Source organism: Fundulus heteroclitus, chromosome 5 (assembly GCF_011125445.2).
Source record: "Fundulus heteroclitus isolate FHET01 chromosome 5, MU-UCD_Fhet_4.1, whole genome shotgun sequence".
NCBI classification, from domain to species: Eukaryota; Metazoa; Chordata; class Actinopteri; order Cyprinodontiformes; family Fundulidae; genus Fundulus; species Fundulus heteroclitus.
Window position 1 is genome coordinate 31,890,937 of NC_046365.1, and position 19,996 is coordinate 31,910,932.

General features: G+C 41.7%; 1 protein-coding gene across 1 annotated transcript; it reads left to right on the top strand.

The window, feature by feature from the left end:
• The first annotated feature begins 5,161 nt into the window (after nucleotides 1-5,161).
• On the top strand, nucleotides 5,162-17,938 carry LOC105939188 (beta-1,3-N-acetylglucosaminyltransferase lunatic fringe). The gene is made up of 8 exons (XM_012881263.3): nucleotides 5,162-5,693; nucleotides 10,678-10,726; nucleotides 12,241-12,343; nucleotides 12,420-12,573; nucleotides 13,952-14,037; nucleotides 14,117-14,276; nucleotides 14,367-14,452; nucleotides 15,631-17,938. Exons 1-8 carry the CDS (start codon nucleotides 5,346-5,348, stop codon nucleotides 15,689-15,691), a joined length of 1,047 nt encoding a protein of 348 aa, XP_012736717.2. The 5' UTR covers nucleotides 5,162-5,345; the 3' UTR covers nucleotides 15,692-17,938.
• The last annotated feature ends 2,058 nt before the right edge of the window (nucleotides 17,939-19,996 follow it).

Below are 19,996 nucleotides of genomic sequence, written 5' to 3' on the forward strand. Positions count from 1 at the left end.
GGTCATGGTGTCTATTTCTGGTGGTCATTGACCAAGAGTGGGTTATAACCAGAGAGAACCCATGCATGCATACAAAATATTTTGCAAATATTTGAGTTTCTGTTTTTTTTTTTTTTTTTTTTTTACCAGTTTTCATTTCTGTGACTGTCATCAAGACACAACAGTAATTTAGGTTAAAAATGGTTACGCTGCTTTGATATTTCAAGGGTTGTAACAGGCACACAAGCAGATTGTTCCCTTAACCTTATGGTTTGTTTCATCTTTAGAGGGTAAAAATCTTAAATCCACATCATATTATGATTGGGATTGCCCTTAAACCGTGACTGAAGCCGAACAAGCCATGAAGGTTTGTCCCCAGACTGAGACCTTGGAGAGATCTCACTCCTCCTCCTCCTCCTCCTAAACCCAATCCCTTATGTTCATTCTCTCCAGCCCCACTTCCTCACCACACCATCCTTCTATCCATTAGATGTGGTTTGAGAGCAATCTCTTGCTCCTGAAAGAAGAAAGAAAGGAAACATCTTTGTTTTTGTTTAGTTTTTTTTTTGTTCTCCTCTCCACTGGCATTCACAACTGCCCACACATTTTTTTTTTCCTCCTGAAAGTTAACCACATTTAAACAGCCAGCAGTTTAGCCGATTCAAACATTTCAATTGAACAGGCTTTGAAAGCTGAAGAATGTATGTTTTCTGTTTACATGCCTGGAGTTTGCTGAGTGCATCAGGGGAAAGTGGGGGAAACGTCCCATCCTAAGGGTTGGAAAATTGTGACCTTGCTCTCTGAATTCTCTAACATATTGACAACAAGAGAGCAGAAAGGAAGGGGGTGGGGGGGGGGGAGGAAAGACGGAGACATGAAAAGCAGAAATCAAAGAGAAGCAGGATTAAACAAGCTGAAAAAAAGAGAACCAGCGGGACAATCCTACAGATGAAAGAGAAGCAGATTGATGACCATTTCCAGGCTTTACTGCCCCTCTATATCATACCGAGCATGCCCAATACTACTGATGTTACTTCACTCTAAATGCACAGAAAAAATGAGAAAGATGAACAGCACACTCGCATAACTCATTAATTCAGATAATTTTTGCCTTCAGAACATAATCTTCATTCAAACCAAAACTCACAGAAACAGCTTTAGCTGCTAGACGCACTAGAGACTCCATAAAAGGTGTGCCTCAGCTGCTGAGCTCGTCTCGATTCCAGCTAGAATGAAAGCAAAGTCAGAAAGCTGCTCTCATCTTTGAGGGAAAGTATCAAAAGGGGTTTTAAGAGAAAGAGGGCGTGATATGAGATGTCCTTCTGCCTTTGATTTATACAGTATCCTCAACATCCTTCCAACTAAAAATACTAAATTATAATCACTAACATCAAAGCAGCTTGTTTGGGTTTTACTCTTACAAGCAAAAAAGAAGTGTGCTTAATAGTGTTCTGTGCATTTATACCCCCCTTTACTCAAATATGCCAAAATAAAATGAACCAATTGCTTTCAAAAGCCACTTAATTAAGTAAATGAAGTCAATTCCTCAATAATTTAGTCTTAGCATAGATCCAGTTGTTCTATGAAGGCCTAGAAGGTTCTTTGGGGAAAATTAAGGAACAAACAACATGTGAAAATCAAGGAAGACTGTATAAAGGTGATAAAGTGTTACAGCATTGTTAGTTTAAAAAAAGACAATATTCCAAATGAGCATTTCACAAAAGACTGTTCAAGTAATCATCTGAAAACAGAAAGGACATGGCACAACTGCAAACCTGCCAAGACTTGATCGTCCACATAAATCCACATTAGAGGAAGCATTTAAGGGGCCTAGTCACATACTACAACTGTAAAAAAAAAAAAAAAAAAGTATTTTCACTTTTAAATAAAACAATATACAGCAAGGGTTTGTCCTGATAGTGTTTACTTAGTCCTTTCTGAGTGAAAATAGTTTTTGCTCTGAGGTTGATCAGCAGACATAATCACTGCTGCATCATCTGCCGGCAGTACATCAGAGCTGTCAAAGCAAGATGGCGACAACAGACGCCGCTACTGTAAGAGCCAGGCGACCGTCCTGCAATGCCTCGCAGTAACGTGACAGTTTGCTGCTACTCATATCTTATCCCTCTTGGCACAAGATATTTTTTGCACTTTTTCACTCTTGATCATGGACTTTTCTTCTTTCTTTTCGCACCTCCTCCAGGCATTGGTGACTCACTCAGCTCCCTTGCTTCTCCTCGTTTACTCATTGCGCACATGCACATTGTTGCACCTCCGGTCACTTGGTCCTGTTCTGGTAAACATACACAAAGGCGCTTTGTTTACTGATGAATAGAGCAAGAACAAAGTGCAAAATACAGAAATGAAATACAATAAGCTAACCGGGTGTCATAATTTAATTGGAAAACCTTTGTATACAACCAGAGTGAGCTACTGGTGTAGAAATTCGTAAAGTCATGCTATGTGACTAGGCCCCTTTAAGCAGAGAAGAAATCGAAAGGTCAATGTTAGCTTTGCAGGTGCTGCAGAGATCTACAGCTCAGGTGCGAGAAAATTATAGAAGAAACATTGACGATGCGCTCCACATATCCAGTATGGAAGTTTGGGAGGAATAGAGGAGGCTGCCTGTTTGCAGTTTGTCACAAGTCTTATATGGCAGGGGTTCCCAAACTTTTCCCCGGCGACCACCAAAACAACAGTGCCACAGACTGGTAACCCCCTTTTGTCTTTTGTTTTTGGGATTGGGAGTGGGGGGGGGGGGGGGGGGATTATGAGGATAAAGTCACTTCTCTATAATAAATTTGTCAAATTATGGGAATAAAGTAGTATTTTTATAAGAACTCTTACAGGAAAATGCAGCCTTCCCCCTGCGTTAAAATGAGGAACATTGAGCATTTTGTAAAGTTATACTTTATCGGTTTCACGAATAAAGAAATGCTAAATATTTTTAGCTCATCAGCTTCAAATCATGTCTTGACCCCCAAGAGGTGTCTCGCGACCCCCCCGTGGGATCCCAACCCCAACTTTGGGAACCGCTGTTATAAGTGACACAACAAGCGAGGTGTTCTGGTCAGATAAGGCTAAAGCTGTAGATGTTGGTCCACTTCCTATTAGCAATGGAAAACGTTTACCGCAAATGCCTCTATGTGGTGAAAGATCATGCTGTGAAGAAGCTTTCTACTGTATGATATGAAGCAGAAGCTGACACTGAGCATGCTAGAGTGAATTGCAAAAGTTCTAAGAAAGAAAAAATGGTTTAACAGTGTAAATGTCGAGTCTTCCCATAAATTAAATGTATTTAAAGGGGTATTTTCCTCAATAGACATGCAAGGTAAAAAAAAATGTGTCACTGTGAAGGTGTTTGACCATGACTATGGAGTATTTTATTCCCTCTGATCAGTACGATCTAGTTGTAACACGCTGAAAGTGGGAATTATTAGAGATCAGCATCATTTAGTCAACAGGATGGATTCTAATCAAAATAATCATTATACTCTTTACCACAAAACTGAAGTCACAAAACACATTTTTTTCTGCTTATGAAAGAAGAAGAAAAGGACAAGAAAAAGACAACTTCTTTAGTGTGAGAGGACTCTGCAGCTTTCTAAAGAGTGTTTAACATCCTTGTCATTCTTCATAAGGCAGGATCTTCTCTCCACAGCTGTAGAAGACGCTCTCGCTGCTTTGTGTACTTTCTGAAACGTAACATTACACCGACTGCGCTTGCAGGCTCAACTCAGATATGCAGTGAGGACAATCCGCACATTATTAGAGAGGAAACATTCCTGGGATTGCCGGTTGATCTGGAAACCTGTCACCCTGGCATTTCTGGGTCTTCTGTGAGGGTGTAATTGGCAGCTCTACACACAATCTGATGTCACGCTCTTTTCCAGCATCTGTCTCCTCTGAAACTGCCCCAGCAGGCCTCCAAACACAGGAACTCAAAGCATGATATTCTAAAGTGAAGAAAAAACTCAATCTGAAGACAGTTCAGTGCTTTGAAATATGAGAAACCTGTAATATGGTGCACCTCTTTAGAAAAAGCAATTTTCTAAGATTCTCTTGTCTTGTCCGCCATTGTGCCAGACAGGGCTGCACGATTTTGACAAAAATCCAAATTGCGACACATTTCAACCATAATTGCGGTTTAATTTAGACTTTTCTCTGCATTAACGACAACCAACAAAAATGGCCCCGCAGATAAAGATGTTTGAAAACAAGGACTATTTAAAACAAGAAATGTAACTCTTTCATTAATCAGAATATTACTATTCAAGAGAATATCTGTAAAGAGAATAGCTTTTAATTGAGTTGGACATCAATCCTTGTTGAACATAAAGTGCAACCAACCAACAAAGTCTATGCATTAAACAGTTTGACCGCTACTTACTGCTGTGGTGAGATTCCTGAAAGTATTGATTTTTATAACCTCTAAAACAAAGAATAAAATTAGATTATCTCACTGATGCAACTGTCTTCCCTTCCATGTGGAGGCAAACCCACATTAAACACATTACCGACACCTAAAGGACGCGTCTTATCCATTAATTGTTACATAGCCAAAAATTGCAGACCTCTGCGATTTGGAAATTGGGTTTATTAAAATTACTATTATATTGTAAATGTGATTAACTGTGCAGCCCTGGTGCCAGACTCTTTTCATTTTGTGATAATGGACTGAGCAGTGCTCCCTAAGATGCTCAAAGCTCATTGTTTCATAACCATACTTTGGTTTAAACGCCTTTACAGCTTTCTCTCTGACCTGTCCTTGCATTAATGCTGAGATTTCCAGGTGGATTTTATTTTGGGGGGTATCCGGGTAAGGTGGGTATCAGCGGCCCGGCCCAAATGTTACCTAAAACATGCATCGTTTTCTATCCATAATATAATTATCCACTAACGTGTTAATCTGTCACATGAAATCTCATTACAATGGTGACCCTTAGTGTCTTAAACTGTCAGAAAATGAGTCACATTAAATAAAGTTGTATATAAAGCTGTGGTGCAGCAGCTTTGTTGGAGTTGCCTATAATTTGTGTTAATCTTGCACTTCATTTCAAGCACTAACCCTTTAAAAAAAAAAAAACTGGAGCGTAAACAACATCCATCAGAAGAGTTGTGCTAAATATCCCCCACCCACACTGACCCCACTCAGATCCTCCACGCCCCGCGATCCGCCCACTGGTTGAGCTCCAAATCATATCCAAGAGGCGCAACCTCGGGACGCGCAGTCCCGGACGATGACAGCAACGCGTTGAGCTCATGTGACAAGTCCACGCATTCCTGTAACATTCAAATAAAAGGCAGACAAAGTTTCGTTCCTTCCTAACCAAGCATGAAGCCGTAAAACTTTCCACGCGGACAGAATGTGGAAACCCACGGGGGGGCTCTCCCTCAGCTCCGCGGGACTGCGCGCCGCTGCCGCCGGGGTCACCTGCCTGCTGCTGACCGGCGTCCTGCTGCTGCTGACCGGCGCGCACCCGAAGGAGCCCCCGGCAGCGCGGCCAGGCTCCACGGCGTTCTCCGCGTATATCAGGACACTGGCCCGGGAGAGGAGAGCGGTAAGCGGGCCGCCGCGGAGCAGCGCGCCCCCCGGACCGGTGGAGCAGCTGTCCCCGGCGGACCTGTTCATAGCGGTGAAAAGCACCGGGAGGTACCACCGGCTGAGGCTGGAGCTGCTCCTGGACACCTGGATCTCCAGGAACCTGCCACAGGTGAGCGGCGCCGGTTAATGGCGGAATCAGAAAGGAAATAACAAAAAGATGTGTGGATGAGGTGTCTTGCTTGTGGTTTTGTGACTGGGATGTTTCCGCAGTTCATCACATTTTGGCCACAAACTTCATGATGTTTTTATCATGACTTTATCTGATAGAACAGCACAAAGGGCAAGAAAAAGGATATATGGTTTTAACATAAAAAATAAATTAAAATCTAGAGTGGGATTAATGTGCATTCAGGTCCTTTTACTTTGATGCCCTTAAATTAAATCCACTTTATCTATCTATCTATCTATCTATCTATCTATCTATCTATCTATCTATCTATCTATCTATCTATCTATCTAAATCTCAGTATAAATCTAGCTGTTCTGTGAAGACCTCAGACGTTAAGATCATTAACCTCACTAAGACCAATTAGCAGGGCAGACAGGATAGGGATGAAGATGGAGAAGTTTAAAGCAGATTTCTGTAAAAAAAAAAAAAAAAAAAAACAACGTCCCAAAGTTTAAACATCTCACGGAGCACTGTTCATCATTCCAAAAATGGAATAATCTACTGCGATACGGTCGTCCACCTAAAGTCACTGTCTGGGCAAAGAGAGCATTCCTTGGAGAAGCAGCCAAAAGTACCACGGTAACTCTGGAGGAGCTACAGAGAGTCGCAGCTCGGGTAGAGAATCTGTGAAAAAGACAGCTATTTATCTCATCGGGGCTTTATGAAGAAACGTTAGGAAGAAAGTCGAAGTCCTGTTTGCACGGTGCTCTGGTCAGATGAGACCTAAAATAAAACGTTTTTACCTCCATGAAAAATGCTGCGCATCACCTTTCAAAACACCGTCCCAGTGGTGAAACATGTCGGCGGCATCATCACCCTGTGGGGCTGCTTTCCTTCAGCAAAGTCAGGAAAGCTGGACAGAGATGATTAGAAGATGATGGCGCTGAATTCAGTGCAGCGCTGGAAACTAGTCAGAGGCTTGCCGACGACCAGAGACTAAAAGCACGGCTAGAGCTATGATGGAACGCGTCAGATTAAAGTTATGTTCAGTTAAAGTCCAAACTTAAATCCAATTGAGAATTTAAACAATTGCTGTTAGCAGGAGCTGTTTTGAAAAGAAAAATGGCAAAATGTCTCCAGATGTGCAAAAATATCCAAGAGCCTCTCAGTTGTAACTCCAGTGAACGTTAATTCTGACATCCTGACTTGGGAGAGGGGGGTGGGGCTAAACATTAAATCCACACAACACTTTTCAGATTTTGTTTGTAACAAAATAAGGAAATCAAACATACTTTTCTTTCCGCTTCTATTATACACAACTTTGTTTGTCTATAACCTAAAAAAAACAACCCTCAGCGCTATATTTGGGAAGTTGTAGTTTTAACAGGACAAAAGTTCAAGAAGTTGCTTTGTTTCCATTAAACTGAAGTGCTCACTTGAAGCATTTTCTCTCAAATATATTAAAAATAACTAAAACCAGAACAATTCTAATCAGCCTCCAAACGATTTTCTCGAATAAAAGGATCATGATGTCCACAGGTTTGCAGACTTTTTATCCTGAGTCTGAGAAAATCCCAGCGAATTAATTATAAGATTTGACCTAATAACTGCTCAGAGATTCAGGATCAGTCTGTGCGCTTCACAGATGGATATTTTAGATCAAATGCACCCTTTTGGTCTGAACCGCAAGGCCCGAGTGAGTCAAAGCTGCATCTGTTGCTGGAAAACACATGGGAACGGTGGTGGACTGCACCCAGCGGCTTCAAAGCCCGTAATCGAACGCAGACGTGACTGTGGATCGGACAGCCAGCGTTCAGATTTCTCTGTAAACCTCAGCGTCTTCGGAGTGGGGAAAAGAACTGTTGACATGTAAACACGGCTCCTGTGTGTGGGGGGGGATCAGCTGGATGTGAGCTCCCACGGTTCAGGTGACTGTACTCCACCTGTTTCCCAGACACACCTTTTCTCACTCTGTGAGACCGCTGAGTAATGGGAACAGCACAGCGAACGCGCACAAACACAAATAGCCGGTGTTGCCTTCATGCGCACGGCCTGGGAACTCACCCGATTTCTCATGGGAAGCTAAACACGTGTCTCATCACAAACACTTATCACTTTCTCCAGCCTTCGAGGTTACCGTCGCTACTGTTTCCTGTGCTATAAAGCTCAGCTCCTGAAGACAAACACCACCCCCCCCCCCATCCTCACCCCATCGCCCCCACTGCCTGTCTCTGCCTGCGTTGGTGAGACACAGACCCACAGATGAAGAGGCTGATTAAAAAAAAAAAGAGGGGGAAAAGAAAAAGAGTGATGGATGCTCACAGCTGGCGGGACTCCCTCTCCCCCTCTCCCTCCCCTACCGATCCATTTAACCGTGGGCGATGATGTGATCACGCGGTGCTCGAATCAAAGATTTATTATTGCATTTGGAGGCATGTGAGCCACGTCTTCTCCGTTTGGATCTGCAGTGACTTACAGTGTGTAAGACCTTGAACTCTTTCACGTTTAATCACATAAAAAAAAACCTTCAATGCAATTTAAAGCGCACTTCATGCAACAGAACCGGCACATTACTCAGCTCAAAAACAAAAATCCGTATGGTTTTGTTTGTATTTGTATTCGGGCTCCTTTACTCAGGTACCCATAAATAAAATCCAGTTCAACCACATCTCTTCAGAAGTCTCCCTGATTAATAGAGTCCACCTGCGTGTAACAAACAGGAACACAGCAGACGGGTCAAGGGTCAGGCTGTGGAGGCGTTTAAAGCAGGGTTGAGGTATGAAACCATATGCCGAAGCTTTAAACAACGCATGCTCTGAGAATGGGGAGGCTAGGGCACAGCTGCAAACGTACCAAGATAAAACCATCCACGTAAACTGACTGCCAAGGAAAGGAGAGCATCGATTAGAGAAGCAGCCGAGAGCTCCATGGTGACTCTGGAGGAGCTGCAGAAATCTACAGCTCGGGTGGGGGGCGGGGGGGATCTGTTGACCGAATGACTATTATTTTATGGATATAATGCCAATTCTTAGCACACGTCATATCAAGGCACTTAACAAAGTCAACTGTTATCAGATCACACAGATTAGTGAAAAACGTTTTTCCAACCAAGTAAACCCAGCAGATTCCCCCCTCCTGGATGATCATGTTGCTACAGCAGGCAGTCGCTTGCATTGTTTCATTGACTTTGCAGCAATCCCTCATACGGAGCATGCACGTAGCGACAGTGGAGAGGAAAACTCCCCTTTAGCAGGAAGAAACGCCCAGCAGAACCAGGCTCAGTGTGAACGGCCCTCTGCCACGACCGACAGGTGGGGGTTAGAGAGGTTCCAGCAGGACCACAACCCAGTGAGCATTTTTTTAAATATGATATAACCATGTCTAAATAGTTCGGCAATATTTTGGTCGATGAGCCTTCGATCAGAAGTCCTCTGCTTTTCTTTTAAGGCATCTGACCGGATGATTTACTTTTTTTCTTATGGCAACAAACTAAAGTTTGTATCTGATGATGTCAAGCTACACATTCTGTACAGCTCATTATTTTCCCCTTTGTTTCTTTAACAACACTTTAGATTAACGTGCATGTTTCCATCTGCCAGTACAGGGTAAATATGGATATTCATCATATTTGCAATTATTCCCTGTATTTTCCTACCACAAATCAAATCAAATACAGACTATTTTCTGGACGTTGATATTATTACCGCAACATCACAAATAAAAAAGGATTAAATTAGATTACAATACAAAAGTTTATGCCTTCTGGCATTTTTGCATTGTTGTCGACATTTTGTGTACCTTATTCATTTTCAAGTTTAACTCAAAGCTTGGAGCATTTTAGTCAGTTTAGTTCGGTCTAAACCAATGTGAAATATTTCAGTAGAAATCCTTACTATGAATAGACCTGTCACCCCTGTCTACAGTTCTACATACAGCTTTTATGTTGAAATCAGGTCTATTGCCCCACTGGTAACCCTGAACATACAATGGAAAGATTTAAATAAAAGCATATTCATGTGTTGAAATGGCCCAGTCAAATTTCAGATCTCAGTCCAGCTGAGAATCAGTGGGAAGACTATAAAAACAAATGTTCACAGATGCTTTCCTTGCAATCTTAATGAGCTTTAGATATTTTGCAAAAAGAAAATCAGCTTCAAGACAGGCAAAGCTGTTAGAGACATAGCCCAAAAGACTTAAAGCTTGTTCCACAAACTACTGATGCAAGGGGGAGTGAATCTGAATGCCTCCCTGTTCAGATCTGTATTATAAAATGTTGAAACCCACCAATCATTTTCCTTTGCACCTAGCAGTTATGCACTTTGTGTTGGTGTACCGCATAAAATCCCAATAAATTGCCTCGATACGTCAGAAAAGAACTGTAGGGGTATCAATAATGTTGTAAGGCACAATAAATGTCATTTTTTACAGCAGTGAATGATCGTATTTTCTCGGGTACAATGGAAACAAATGACACAGCTCTTCGCCCATTGTGGTTGTAAACAGGCTCATAGGAAACCCCAAGGGCTGCACATTAACTTGTTACTGTTTGAGTCAAAATCTATTGTCCTGAAATACAAAGTCGAGACAGCAGACTATTTACAGACTTGTGTGTGTGTGTGTTCATTAGTGTATGTCTTCATTTCCTGTGGAAAAAAAATAGGATCCCCTCTCCTTCCTGAATGCTCAGTGACCCTCAGCCTCATCACTCGTCACAAAAACACACACAGACCCACTCAGAGCTACCAGTCTGAGAGCAGCTGCTCTGCCGCTGATGGACAGGAGGCTTACCTTCGCCCTGGCCTCCGTCCAGAATCAGCACGGCTCGCTGGGGGGGGTTTACGGAAACACGGGAGGGGATCTCACCTGAAATCACAAACTGTGAACCGCCAACAAAGCAAAGCAAAGCAGCTGGATGAGGGTGTTTCTCTCTGTCTCTGGTCATGAATTTAATTATGTTTGTGTTGTTTTTTTTTTCTTTTTACAGACATACGTGTTCACTGATGGAGAGGATGAAAGGCTGAGGAAGAGGATGGGTGAGCTGCATGCGCACACAGACACGCCGAGGTTTTTTGCTGACTAGGTGCAAGGTTATCTGCAGCAGGAGAGGCAGGGCGGCTGGAACCAGCCTGCTGACGGAGCAGTAATGTTTCCTTGAAGTACAGGAAGTCACTTTGGGTTTAATCAACAGGCCCTCCTGTTTCCTGTTCATTGAATAGTAACATTAACAATGAAGTATTCTTCTGTTTCGCGGCTCCTTTTTTATCATTTAGTGCAAAAAATGTCTGATTCCACATTGGCCGCTATAAAGCAGCAGCGTCTAACTAAAGAGGACCCCAATAACCTGAAAGCGTGTGTGAAGTATGGAGTGCCACGTGGGACAAAAAGCACTTTGCACTTTCTCTGTACAAACCACTAAAAACATGCATTTACTGCTCTCACAGACAAACATAAGCAAGAGTTTACTGATCTGTGTGTGTATGAAATTTAAGCAAGATATATTTGTGTTTACACAGGGAAGCCCATCACACAACCAACAGGGTCAAACAGCACAGAATGTCAAATAAATGTCACTTTTTTTGCAAATATGCATCAAAAGTATTTTTTTTACATGCAGGTCAAGCTTTGCAACTTTGTATGGTGGAATGTCAAAAAAGAATGTTTATGCTGAGGTAGAAAAGGTTTTTATTTCTTATTCGGGTTACCATCTCCAACTAATTACAGACGCAAAGTAGAAATCCGCGTTTGAAACTCTGCCGCCCTCAGTTACGCTTGCAACCGATTGCAATAATTTTTGTGATTTGAGCTGATTGGACAATGGCGGGTCAAAGAGACCAATCAGAGGAGAAACTGGTGCGTGTTGGTGGCAAACTAACCATTAAAAATACAGGAAAAAATGAAGGTGTCACTCATCACGAACTGTGATTTGACGGTTTTGGTATTTAATGCAGGATCATTTTGTTAAGCGTTATGTGTTTGGACTGACCAAAGTTTGTCAAAAGGCAAAAAGTACTAACATTTTCACTTTGCCTTACTACCGAACGAATAATAAAACCAAACTAGGCTGATGTTTTGTCCTCATGTCCATAATGTTAAACAAAGGCAGAAGAATCTGAGCGTGGGTATCCGAAACGTAAATCTTATGGGAACACCACTGCCAGTCAATGGTGTCAAATATCTGGTTGTAAACGCTGAAAGTTTTTACAGCCACACAGTAGAATGAAGATAGAAAGTTACAGATTTTCTGAAGGCAAACTGATTTAACACCTATAAAATCCTGTCCTGTTAAAATCCAATAATCGAGCTGCTACAAACATCTTTACATCCTACCTATTCAAGGATGGGGGTTAAAAAAAAGATGTGAAATTAAAAAGTTGTTTTTTCATGGGGAAAAAGATTGAGAACCACTGCTTTAGAGTACGTGAGACATAAATAAAGACAGTATTTTCTGCTCTAATCTGCTCCTTTTTAAAAAAACATTTCTTTCTTTCTTGTTTTACTTCTGTTGATGATTGATGACTGATTTGTGGTTTTTAAAATCGATCATCAGGAACTCATCTGATCAACACCAACTGCTCGGCGGCCCACACCCGTCAGGCCCTGTCCTGTAAAATGGCCCTGGAGTACGACACGTTTCTAAGCTCTGGAAAAAAGTGAGTTAGTACGGGACTCCAAACAGCCCCGCCGCTCACACATACGCTGACCGTCTGTCCTCGTGTCGTGTTTCAGGTGGTTCTGTCACGTCGATGACGATAACTACCTGAACGTGGGCTCCCTCCTAAAGCTCCTGTCTCAGTACAGCCACACGCAGGACGTTTACATCGGCCGGCCCAGCCTCGAAAGGCCAATCGAGGCCACAGAGACTCTAAGCATGACTGAAATGGTAAGGGGGGTGCATTGGGATTTTACTTCTGTTCTGTAAATTGCTGTCACTGCTAAACGTTCACACCTGTTGGTTTTATGCTTACCTCTGAAAAAGGAATTTTCTGGGAATTTTGTCCAAACCAGCCTAACAGTGTTTGGTTACAAGGTGACAAGATAACAGCCCTGGCGATTCTTGTTTTTGTTAAACGAGAACAACTATATAGCCTTTGAAATCACCCCAGGACCTCCAGCCACTCCTTGAAGTGGTTGGCTCCGCGATAAATAAACAAGTGATTTAATTATGATTTGTTCCATATACATTTATAAGTTGTAACTTCCAAATTAGGGGGGAAAAAAATAAACCACAACGGCAATTGAAATCTAAATTCAGACTTTCAATGCTGAAACTTGTTTACCAATCGGAGATACACAGAGAAAATGACTTGTGACTGGAATTAGAGGATATTCATCTTGATTGGCCCAGACTGTTGATGGGATAGTCGAAAACTTTAAGTAGTATTTTTTTTTTATCAGTAAAACAGCATTAGTGGGATGTTTTAAAAAGAAGTCAGAAGAAACACAAAAGGTGTAAAAACAAATGTGCCCAGGTCTCTGAATATCCCACAGTTCGTGTTAGGATCTACTTTCTCTGAAATATACACACAGAACAGGCTGTTTTAGTAATGCTAGCCATGCTAAAAGCCCTAATTGCTAATATAAGATGCTAAAGCCAATTTAAAATCTCAACTCCCCAACCATTTTTGGATTTGTTTCTCAGTAAACCCATGTTTTACGGTGACCTGCCCTCGCATTGCCTGTTCCTAATATGACGAGTTAATGAAGGATAGAAAAATACGTTGATGGCTGCCCTTCAGTTTTGATAATGCAGTTCTCAAACTAAAAACTGGAGTGCCTAAGATCTGCGTTGTCAAGTCGAGGCTTTACAATAACAGAAGATCAGGAATCGGACCCACAACTCTAACCGGTTCATCTCTATTACCAACTTTGTTCTCAAAATCCAACATGGCTTCCATGTGATTAAATAGTAGCGGAAGCTGCAGGAACGGAATTTGGACAATTTCTATTTCAATAAATCCCACACACACGTCGCATTATGAAAGGTTTTGTTGTATACGTGTGATGCTTAGCCGTTCGATTGATTTAATGCATGATTCAATACATTTTACTTTGTTAACAGTTATGTAGAAACAGAGGAATAAACCGGCTGGGACGTCATTCCCACATCCAGTCCCAACTTCTGGGGCAAACAAAAATGCTTTAAAAGTGTGTTTATAAAAACACATTTTGCTGTGGTTGATTATCTGCGGCATCCAGACTCGTTATCGTCAGTGTGGTACATAAGCTCACCCTGTATCTGTGTGTGTGTGTGTGTGAAGAAACGAGTCCGGTTCTGGTTCGCCACAGGAGGAGCCGGGTTCTGTCTGAGCAGGGGCCTTGCTCTAAAGATGAAGCCCTGGGCCAGGTAAGCGCTCGCTTAGACGCGTTCAGAAACGGCGGCCTGTTACGATCGCCGCGTTAAATCTCCTCTTCCCCTCCATCAGCGAAGGCGCCTTCATGGCCACGGCTGAGCACATCCGCCTGCCTGACGACTGCACCGTCGGTTACATTGTGGAGGCGCAGCTGGGAGCGAGCCTCACCCGCTCAGCGTTGTTTCACTCCCACCTGGAGAACCTGGGCGTGGTGTCGGACATACACAGCCAGGTACACACACTATAAATCCCTGCGAGTCACTATTCAGCAGAAGAAATCAGACCAAACAATTCTAACATGTTTGTGTTGCCTTCCTGTCAGGTTACTCTCAGCTATGGCACTGTGGAAAACAGCAGGAACACTGTTAACGTGAAAGGACCGTTTTCCTTGAAAGAAGACCCCACCAGGTGAAAACACATTTTTCCAACTGGTGGATTAAACTGGGTTTGTTTTCGTCTTGTCGTGCCTTGTAGCGCAGATCAAAAATAGAGATCACATTTAAACTGCGAGAATAAGTGGCTGAAAATAAGACCGCAATCCTCTTTTTTGATTGCTTGTCCAATCAGTGACGTTTATAATCTGTTATTGTTGAAGTGTTTTGGTTTGATGGCGAAACAAATAAGCGTCTTCCCAACCGTTGCTCAAAAGCTGTTTTAAAATAATAGCACGTTTCCCCTTTTTGTCACGTTACAACCACAAACTTCAATCTATTTCATTGGGATTTTATGAGGAAAAAAATAATAATGCCAAATTGTGTACTAGAAAGAAAATTATGTCTTTCCATTTCTTTTTAGTGATTGTTGTGCAACCACAGTACATCAGCACCCTAATAGACCCTTAACTAAGCATCTTATTGCCTTCAGAAGTCACATGGATACTAAATAGAGTCAACGGGTTTGTAATTTGCATCTTACAATAGGTACAGCGGAGGCCTCGGAACATTAGTGAACAAAAAGAGGCAAAGCAAAAAGTATCAACCAGACCAGTCTACGCAGTTTTAAACTCTTCTATAGGTCAGGGAGAAGTTTAAAGCAGGCTGTTTTCCGCAAGCCATGCAGGAGACTCAAGAAACACGTGGAACAAGATGCTCTGGTCAGATTAGCCGAAATAAACCTTTTTAAGCCCATAAAAAAAAGACACTCCTGCACCCGACATCCACTTGGTAGTGGCAGCATTATGCGGTGGAGACGCTTTAGAGGTGATGCAAAGATGGATGGAGAGAAGTACAGGGCGAGCCGTGAAGACAAGCATGTTAGACGCTGCAATTGACTTGAGACTTAATTCTTTGTATTAGGAGGCAGAGCTGAGGAAATTAAATCCCAATGTAGTAGACTGAAGGTTTTTGGTAACATGGCGAAACGTAGGTATTCACAGGCAGCAGCTTTGGAAGTCTGCAGCAGGAAAACCTTTTTGTTTTTAAAACCCCGTACTAAACGTTACCCTTATTGTACGCGCTCTAATACTACGGGCTTCCTGGCTTTGTTCATGACGTGTCTGCGAAGCCGATTGTTTAAGGCTTTATTTTTGAAGTCAGCGGTTGGTGGCTTCCAGGCATTGTGACGCTCGTTTCCCTCTTTTTCCTCAGATTCAGATCTGTCCATTGTCTGTTGTACCCAGACACGTCTTGGTGCCCCAGCCCCTGGTGACCTTTACTCCCATCTAGAGACAAGAGAGGGAGCAATGAACCGATGGTCCCGGAGCAGATTGTTGGTGCACGCTAACCTGCTCTGACAGGCAACAACAGGAAATGTTTCCCACCCATTCTGCAACAGTCCTCTTGATCGAGCGACCGCATTAGTTTGAACCTTGCACTCGGACTCTTTAAAGTGTCAGTCTGTGTCAAAAGGGCTAAAGACCAAGCCAGTGGTGGTTAATCCCTTGTGTCTGAGTTAAAGAAAAACAGAGAGAAACTGTTGTGGTCCAGAAGAGAAGAGTCAATTTGGCCTCGGGGGGGGGTGACGTTGTAAGTGCCGTCAAGTTGGGAGTAAAAATGCATCAGCTTTCATTACCTGAGCGCTGCATGCAGACAGAAACGGAGCTAAGAGAAACCCTGAACGCGCTCACTTTTCTTTTGTTTTTCATGTGAAGAACCAGTTTGTGACTTTTTACAAATAGGTGTCAAAGCTCAGCGTTTAAATGAACCCTTAACCCCAAAGTGCATCTTTATGCTGATGATCAACGCCTTCATTTCAGTTTTTTTTTTTTTTTTTTTGGTGTTCAGTTAAACCCAAAATTATTCATACTCAAGGTAGATTTAGGTTTAAAGTAACGTTTTCACTTTACCAACATGTTTCTTCTGATTGGACGTTTTGTGTATGTTTTGGAGTGGTGCTAGATTCTGTCGGGGTAGCTAAAGATTAGGGTGATGGCAATAATGCCTTCCAGCCTCAAAAAAGGCAAAACTCATCATCGAAGCTAGAAAATCAAAACGCCGATGCAAACATGCAAAAAGCTGGTCAGCAATTAGAGGAAGAGTTTAAGTGTAATGCCAATAAATGTTTTTAATTTACTTCTAGAATAATTATACAAATAATGCAATATCATTAAATAAATAGTACAATTTCCTACACAACATTTTTATTACAATATTTTTTTTCCCCAAATGGATTTTACAAGATTTCAAATCTAAAAATACCAGAGGTGTGAATAGTTTAGGCCTAATTATATGTCTGTGGCAGTGTTACAGTGTTTCTTCCCCAGGCTGTGTCTCTGATGAACACATTGAACACCTCACAGCCAGAGTGGTCAGCTACACTGCTGTGGAACAAAATAAGCATATTTGCACTATCACACACTCCCTTTTTTTCCTTAACATATTATAAAATGGACATAGGCACATGTACATTCTACTGTTTATATATTTATAGCTAACGTCTACACTGTGAGCACTGTAGCCAAAGTCAGATTCCTTGATTGTGCAGTCAAGGCCAATAAAGCTGATTTTGATGTCAGGCCACAGATACTATCGCGTTTGGAGGCTTCTTGTGTGATTGAACATGTTTCTAAAAAGAAGCTGTTTTCACAAGGAACATTTTAGAAATTATAAATAGTAAGCTTTTTTTATATATATATCTCACCTTTCATGCTGACGAGGAATCATCTTCTTTGCAGTAGCTGTTTTACATCCTTTCGTTGTCAAGTTGCTTCTCTTTTAAATTCTTGTTAATTATGACAACATATCAAGTCCTAAATTGGGCCTGTGATGCTTTTCGACACAACCTTGCTCCTTTTTAGCATCCTCTGTAATTCCTCTGTTGTAAAAACGGTTTCTTTAAGGGTGAGAGAAAGGAGCCTTTTCAGCCTCATCGCTGAGTGTTCATCAGATCTCTAAACAAAGGACTGTCGAAGAAGTGAGGAAATCTAGTAGTCACATGCTAGTTAAAGAAAAACTCACCTTTTAACCCCATGCTGAACAGTATTAACCTCTTTTTAATGTATATAACAGAACTGAGCACTTTGACGGTTTCTTTCTGACAGCAGAGAAATAAGCATAGTGTGACATTTTCATAGATCAGCCTTTTTTCAGGGCATTTAATAACCATTACTGTAAACAGACTGTTTCTGTCCTCTCCTCAACAAAGCTAAAGAGCGCTAACCTGGAGTCCCTGAATGTCATGTATTTTTCTGTAAACTAAATTTCTAACAATTCCAGTAAAATCTTGGTGGCCCTCGCCCGTTTTAATCCGGGTAAATTGATGAATTGTGATCAGAGCGACGTTTGGACTGCTCCTAATGTGCCGCGGCAGTCCAGCCCGAAGGTAACTCATGTTGAGTTGGATCTCGTCTTCCTGTGCATCGGTCCACAGTTTGTGTCCCGCTGTGCTCCGTGCTCTCTCCAGTATCTGGATTGTATGTAGACAATATGGTAATAAAAAAAAACTATTATGAAGAAACTTCTTTGTTGTTTCTTGTGTTTCTGCAACAACAACCAATAAAAACAAGTGGCCCGACTCACAGAGAGAAACTCATAATGAAACGGATCATATGTGTGTGTGAGCTCTTGTTTTTGTTACCCTGTCAGGACTTCTTCTGCAAACATGTCTGACCTGGTTTACATTGCCGGACTCACTGGTTCTGGTGCGGATGGGCCGCGGGTGACCTCTGACTGTGGAGTATGATCCCGGGAACACCAGGCCGAGTGGATTTAGCAGCACAAACACTGACACCATGAAGGAGTCTGTGCTGACAGCGACACCTGCTGGCACCTGGGTGTTAATGACCAAAGTGAACACCTTTTCGCACGCCTGTACAGGACTGTCTCAGAAAATTAGAATATTGTGATAAAGTTCTTTATTTTCTGTAATGCAATTAAAAATCATGAAATGTCATACATTCTGGATTCATTACAAATCAAATGAAATATTGCAAGCCTTTTATTGTTTTAATATCGCTGATTATGGCGTACAGCTGAAGAAAACTCAAAAATCCTATCTCAAAATATTAGAATATTTCCTCAGACCAAGTTAAAAAAAAAATTATAACAGCAAAACAAAATCAAACATTTGAAAATGTCCATTAATGCACTCAGTACTTGGTTGGGAATCATTTTGCACAGATTACTGCATCAATGCGGCGTGGCATGGAGGCAATCAGCCTGTGGCATTGCTGAGGTGTTATGGATGCCCAGGATGCTTCAATAGCGGCCTTTAGCTCATTTGCATTGTTGGCTCTGGTGTCTTTCAGCTTCTTCTTCACAATACCCCACAAATTCTCTATGGGGTTCAGGTCAGGGGAATTGGCAGGCCAATCAAGGACAGTAATGCCATGGTCAGTACACCAGTTACTGTGAGAATCTTATGTCGTCTCTTAACCACTACCATACTTGTGATTTAGTTTACTGAACCAAGCTGAGTGTTTTTCAAGGCTCAGGAAACCCTGCAGTGTTTCGAGTTAATTAGATGATTCAAGTGATTAGTTGAATAGCCTACTAGTATACTTTTTCACAATATTTTAATATTTTGAGACAGGATATTTGGGTTTCTTAAGCTGTAAGCCATAATCAGCGATATTAAAACAATAAAAGGCTTGCGGTATTTCAGTTGATTTGTAATGAATCCAGAATGTATGACATTTCATGTTTTTTAATTGCATTACAGAAAATAAAGAACTTTATCACAATATTCTAATTTTCTGAGACAGTCCTGTATATTAGTACCGTTAGGCTTGGACGGCGTTTGAGCCTCAACACCATCACAGATACCAAAAAAAAACAAAAAAAAAAAACATCAAAATGAGCAAACAGAAAAAAGGAGCAGCCCTGATCTGTATGTTAAAAGTGTTTAATTTCATTATTTTTTTTTTTACATTTATTCCAGGCTGAATATCATTACCACAGTTTTGACATGTATATTGTTAATATCAGTTAAAACCCAACAGAAAAATAAAAACATCAATAGAAAACATTGTCTGTCACAGGTGTACGTGAAGTCCTGCAGGCATCTCTCACACACACACGTTACCGATTTTTAATCATGAGCGTCGGTCACACTCCCCCCCCCAATCAAAACACTATCCTACAGGGCGTTGCACAGAACTTCAGATACAGCTCAGGATCCAGGTGAGCAGACAACACGGCAATAGTCTTATTAAAACATTGCAATACAGAGAATCATTCACCATTAGAGAGGAATTAAGCGTTCTTTATCCTCCTAAAAAAAAAAACAGCTAGTGATTATTTTATCTTTATCGTCTTCTCTTTACAAGACAGAGGAAATAACAAAAAAAAAAGTGGTATGAAGTGTTTTAAGAGCTTATAAACATGAAAGGCCACTCGTCAGTGACTTGTCCCACAGATCCTAACGTCCGTTTCCATTAATGGTGCAAGAAAAACACGGTGAAGTCTTTTAGACCATAGGTAGCATTGTTATCTCGACGCGGACGTTTCTCTTCCAAGTAAAAACCACGCGTGTTAAGATTGTCTCGCTGAGACGAGAGGTGGCCGTCGATTAAAA